A 5,515-nucleotide genomic window follows, 5' to 3' on the forward strand; every position below is an offset into this window, starting at 1 on the left:
GGAGCATTAGAAAAAGTTTAGAGGTGGTGGATATGTCAATTATATACCAAAAATGTGGTTAACATTGAAGTTTACAAGTACTGTGAATAAGGCTGGCTTCTCTATTTCTACCTGCCCACCTAGATTAATGGAGGTGTGTTCTGGGGACAAATTGCTGGAACATGGTATGTTTTTCGCAGGGAAGTCAGGACCTGGTGGCAAAGAGAGAAGTTTGAGGAGAACCATGTATTGTGTATTCACGATGTATCCAACCCTATGTTAAGCACTTTAAAGGAATTATCCCATTTAATTCTCATAAAATCTCTATGAGGTAGTAGCATTACTCTCATTTTACAGATAAGGAAATGGAGCCTGAGAGGTTGAACCATGTGCTCTAGGTCCAGAGAGCCAGCACTGATGCCCCAAGACTGAACTTCCTGTGTCACCATGGAGTTTGCCTGGCAGCCTTACCTCTTCCTAAAATCTCTGGGATAGGGGAGGGGAATCACTCCCCGGCACATGCTCTTGCTTGCTCTGGCCTCCAACACGGTACTCAGGGACCCAGGGGTACTGGTATTCTTGCATCAAGGGTGGCCGACTGCCCCACTGTGCCTGGGACTGGAAGGGTCCCTGGATTGCAAGATTTTCATTTGAAAACCAGGATGAGTCAGTCACCCTAACTCGGGTTCCACAGAGGCCTGTGCTTCCAGGCTCTGGTTTTCTGGCTCTTGTTTTCATGACATGCCCAGAACATTTTCTTGGACTAAGGCCAGATGGGTGAGATGGTTTCACAGATTAAGGAGAAAGGGAGGCAACATTCTTTTTAATGCTCTTTTATTTTTGTGTTTTCTAATGTCAGGATCACTAGGAAAGATGATTCCAGTCTCTTCAGCCTTCCATTTCCAGTTAGGGGCCTCCCTACACTGGGGGGCTGTGAAGGTAAATGGGGCTTCTGCTTGTACTATGTGGTTGTCACTGAGAGACAGCTTTTATAAATGTAGGTGTAGCCTGACCCCACTGAGTGATGGGCATGGCTCCTCTACTTGTTTGGCTTCTTTTGCCCCAAGTTACCTAGTTTGGGCCCCTGTTTTGGACTTAGGGGCTGCTGTTGGGCTTGGGAGCTCTTGTTCTGAGTTTGGGGTGATGTGGGCTCAGACTTCTTACTAAGGCAAGTGCATTCAGGCTTGGGCTCCAGACAGCAGCACTTGGCCTGAATGCAGCACGGGGGCTTCTGCGGGGAGCGTGGAGGCTTCTGTGGGGAGCATGGGGGCTTCTGCGGGCAGCATGGGGGTTTCTGCGGGCAGCAAGGAGATTTTGGCGGGCAGCAAGGAGATTTTGGCGGGGAGCACGGGGATTTTGGCTGGTCACACATCTTCTGGAGTTTTGAAGATCCTAGGAAAAAAAAAAAAAAAAAGAACATTCTCAAAAGGAAAGCTGGCTGCCTGCTTTCATTCCCCCTTCTCTTACCCCTAAGTGCATCCATCATCAGAGCAAAAACTGAGACCGGGCTGAGAGGGCAGGGTTGGACGCCTCAGAGGGCACAAGCCAGTCCCTCAGGTCCATGCCTTTCCATGTGTCAGTGCACCGGTTCCTCATCAGGTGACCATTTTCCAGATGGAAACAGAAAGACCAGAACATGTAAGAAAATTGCCTAAGGTCTTTTAGCTAATTAGGAACAGTGTGATGCTTAGTAGCCTGAGTTTGATTCTAGTGTCAGGCACTTCACAAACATTGTCTCATGAATGACCACAGCCAGCCTAAGAGGTCAGTGTTTTTGCCCATTTTCCATAGGAGGACAACAGGGGCTCAGAGGTCTATGCCAGGTGCTATAAGGGGATCCAAGCCAGGTTCCATCCCAACTCAGAGCCTATGCTTGGTCTGGTGTCAAATGCAGCACCCAGAGACCCAGGGGCATCAGGAGTCTCACACCTCGTGTGACCACCCATCAGGCCCTTCCCAAAGACACCCCCTTGTTCCCCATCCCTGAGCTTGTGGGAAGTCAGCTGCTGGGGGGCCTTCAGCAACAGGCCTTCCAAAACCCCTGGGTCCTGGGGCAGCAGCAGCTCACTTCACCTCTGGGCTTTATCGCTTGGTCTGTATAGGGTCAGTGCCAGTGGTGAGGAGGCTGAACAAGACTTTATAGGAGTCCTCAAACGCCAACATTCAGGACCTGTGTAATTTCCTGATTCTTCTAGGAGTGGGAAAATCCAAGACAACCCTGTCTTTGCAACCCACCTTCCTCTCACTCAGGAAATCCAAGTGCTCTGGGCCAGCTCCCTAAGCCTCAGCCCTAATATGTGGCCCTGGGGCAGCTCCCCTGCCCCCGCCACTGCCCTCCATGGTTTCTGCCCTGTTTCCCCAATGGCAAGTGGATAAAAGCTGCTGTCAAGGCCTCAGAGCGGGACAGAGATTCTGGAAGTGGCCAGGAGTCAGCAGGCAGAGGGACTTGGGGAGTCATCTAGCCTTGGGGCAGACATAGAAGGAGGGGAAATGAGCATGTACCCCCAGCTGGGTACATCCCACAGGCCACACAGCCACACTGGGAGGTGCCAGGCCCATTAGAGCTCTGTTACCAAGGTGGAGGAAGACAGGTAACAACCGACAGCAGACAACTGTTGAGGCAAAGCTGCCACCACCCTCTAACCTCCAGCACCCACAGAGGAGCCTCTGACCCAAGCTGGTTTTTTCAACTGAGCCAATTACTGCTGTAAGCTTTCTGCTCGGCACACCCCCTTCTATACCTGGTGCATGTGCCTCTGCATGCACCTGTGTGTGTGCTTGTGCCTGACCTTGCAGAAACACAGGCATGAGGAAGGAAGGACTTGAGGTTTCTGACAATGGCCATGCGGCTGGGTCAAGCAGAGACTTCTGTGGACTTGTTCATTATACTCTAACACCAGAGCACGCGTGACCAGCTCACAAGGTGCTTGTTTCTGCACTGGCCTCAGTACTTCCTGCCCATAGTGTTCTCCATTTCATTCCTGCCCTGCTATCCTGCCACTCCCTCCCAGCCCTGCTCCAAACACTCCACCTGATGCTTAGAAAGCCGTATATTTCATCTGTGTTCTGAGGATGGGGTGACTCCGTCTCCCTAAAAATCCCCCTCACACCAAAGACTTCCTGAGGGTTACCAGAGTGGGACAGAAAGCTGTATCATCCCCTCCCTGCCATAGAAGCCTGCTTCTGTTCACTGAAGATGTGCAGGATTCTCAAATCAGGTGGTTCCTGAAGGATACCTGTCAGACGACCTCCTTGGCTACAAACTTTCTACTTAGTTTTAAGACAATGATGCTGGACCAGGACTCTTAAGGGGTGGGAGTGGGGACAAGTCATGCAGTCTCTCCTTCCAGGTCAAGAGATGCCAAAAAAAGTTGAGGTGGCAGAGATCTGCCCTGTTGATGCCCTGACTTGCTTGGGAGGGAAAAGGAAGGAGAGAGGCAGAGCAAGGGAGACATACAGAAAATGAACACAGAACAGAGACATCAGCATAAAAATGGGGAAAAAGAGGGGAGTAAAGGGCCATAGGAGTTTTGCTCTCTGCCTCCTTTGCAGCCTTAGAAGCTGTTTGGTGGAAAACCTGTGTGTGCTTGGGCACTTGCAGCGGTGGTGGCGTGTGCACCAGTGCAGGGAACCTGGTACCCTCATGTCGCCCTGTTGTTTGGGGCCAAACCTAAACCCAGGCTCTGAGAGGTAGAAAGGGAGGAGGGAGTGCCTTTCTCATTTTCTGTTGCTTTTCTCTGTCTGTGACAGTTTTTGCCCCTTTATGACTTCTCTCTGCCTCTCTGTCTCTCTATATCATTGCTTTTCACTCTCTCTCTCTTTCTCTTGTCTTCTGTGTCTATGGTTTACCTTTCTCCTCCTGAAGGCCAGTGTTCCTAAATTGACAGTTTGGAGCCTCCTGTCTGTCTGGAAGGCCAGCTCCTCAGGCTCCATCCTTCCAAGTCCAGCCTGGGCTATGATACAGAAACAATTCTCATCTGGGTCACCAGAGGGCACCCAGAGCTCTAGTCCAGGGGCTCACCTAGGAGCTCCCACAGACATCCCCTCTGAGCACATCCCCTATGGACAGCCCCGGGGAACAGGTCCTGAAAGGGGGAAGGTTGCCGTGTCACGGATGGGGAGGAGGTGGGGAATCAGTCTTCTGCGCTGGGGCACTGCGAGGGAAATGACAATTGCCTCAGGTCCCTGCCTCCTGAACTCGTGCTACTACCTTCGTTGTCTTGCTGCCTGGAGAATGGCAAGGTTGGCTTCTCTTTGACCCACCAGCCCAGCCTCATCTCCAGCCACTGCCCCCTCTATGCTCATCAGACTGGCTCAGAGCAGATCCTTGCTAAATTCTGTTCACCTCTGTCTGGACCTTTGCATGTACTCTTTCTGTGGCCTAGAAGAGCCGTCCCCAGACCCCCACCCCCTCACTACATGTGAATCTCAACTTCAACATTGCTCCCTGTAGGAAAACTTCCCTAGCCCGTAGGGTCGGTGCCCCCGATGTAACCTCCTGGAGGTCCCTGCGCTTCTCATTACATTCTTACACAATTGTGATTTCCCTAATTGTCTAACTTCTCTAGTCTGTTGGCTTCTTGAACACAGACATCCTCACCTCCTCCCTGCCACCGTTCTCGGCATTTAGCACAATGTATGACATTATATGAGCTTCAACAAGTGAGAAATGACAAGAAGAGAGGACCCAAAGACAAACTTTCTCCGGGTTACCTGGTCTGGCTACTTCAGTTTCTTCTCAATTTATGATGGTCATGCTTGGCTTCCCAGGAAAATGGTCTTCCCTGGACTGGTTCCAGCAGATATGACCTCCCCTCAGCAGCCTAGTGAGTCCATGATTGTAAGAAGCCACATGGTTTCTCTTCCCTCCCAGCACCCAGATTCTGAGGTTCTAAGCCTCTGTGACACTGCCATTTTTCTCTCCCTAAGATTCTGTGACTATGACTGACCCAACAGCACTCCCTGCTGGCAGGACCTCTTGACTTCTCTTGTTTCTTTTCTCTCCTGAAGGACGAAGAGAAGTCTATAGTTAATCTACAATCTTTCAATCACCTAAAACAGAAGCCCGAAGCTCATATTTGCATGAACTGTCTACTATCTACCAGGCTCTGTCCTAAACGTGAAGTGTATAAGCTCAATAGAATATAGTTCACATGCCCAAAGCTCTTCCAATTTAGTATAGGGACAATAAACAGCGTCAATCCGCTATCATGAGAATGATGCAAGGGTAAGCCCCAGGTGCCCCAGGTGCCACAGAACACATGGGGCCAGGTTTGGGATCAGGAATGCTTTCTGGAAGGAGTATGTTTAGTGAGATTTAGCTGGCATTGAAGATAGGAAGTGGGACATGGAGGTGTGTGTGAAAGGGTGTTCCTTCAAACAACATGGACCAGGGGTGGGGGAAGCCCAGTGTGCGGGGACAGAGTGGGGAGAAAGAAGAAGAGGTCCAGTAAGCTACAGAATCAGTTAGAGGCTGTATTGATGAGGGCCTTGTACACCATGAGAAAGAGTTTGGACTTTGTCCTGAGGGTAATGG

General features: G+C 50.6%; 1 protein-coding gene across 1 annotated transcript; it reads right to left on the reverse strand.

Moving 5' to 3' along the window:
- Window positions 1-1,018: 1,018 nt before the first annotated feature.
- SMCP (sperm mitochondria associated cysteine rich protein) lies at window positions 1,019-1,351 on the reverse strand. Its single transcript, XM_034990090.1, has one exon. It carries the CDS (start codon window positions 1,349-1,351, stop codon window positions 1,019-1,021), a length of 333 nt encoding a protein of 110 aa, XP_034845981.1.
- Window positions 1,352-5,515: the final 4,164 nt, after the last annotated feature.

This window comes from Mirounga leonina, unplaced genomic scaffold (assembly GCF_011800145.1).
Source record: "Mirounga leonina isolate KUSES-001 unplaced genomic scaffold, KU_Mleo_1.0 Mir_493, whole genome shotgun sequence".
Taxonomy (NCBI): domain Eukaryota; kingdom Metazoa; phylum Chordata; class Mammalia; order Carnivora; family Phocidae; genus Mirounga; species Mirounga leonina.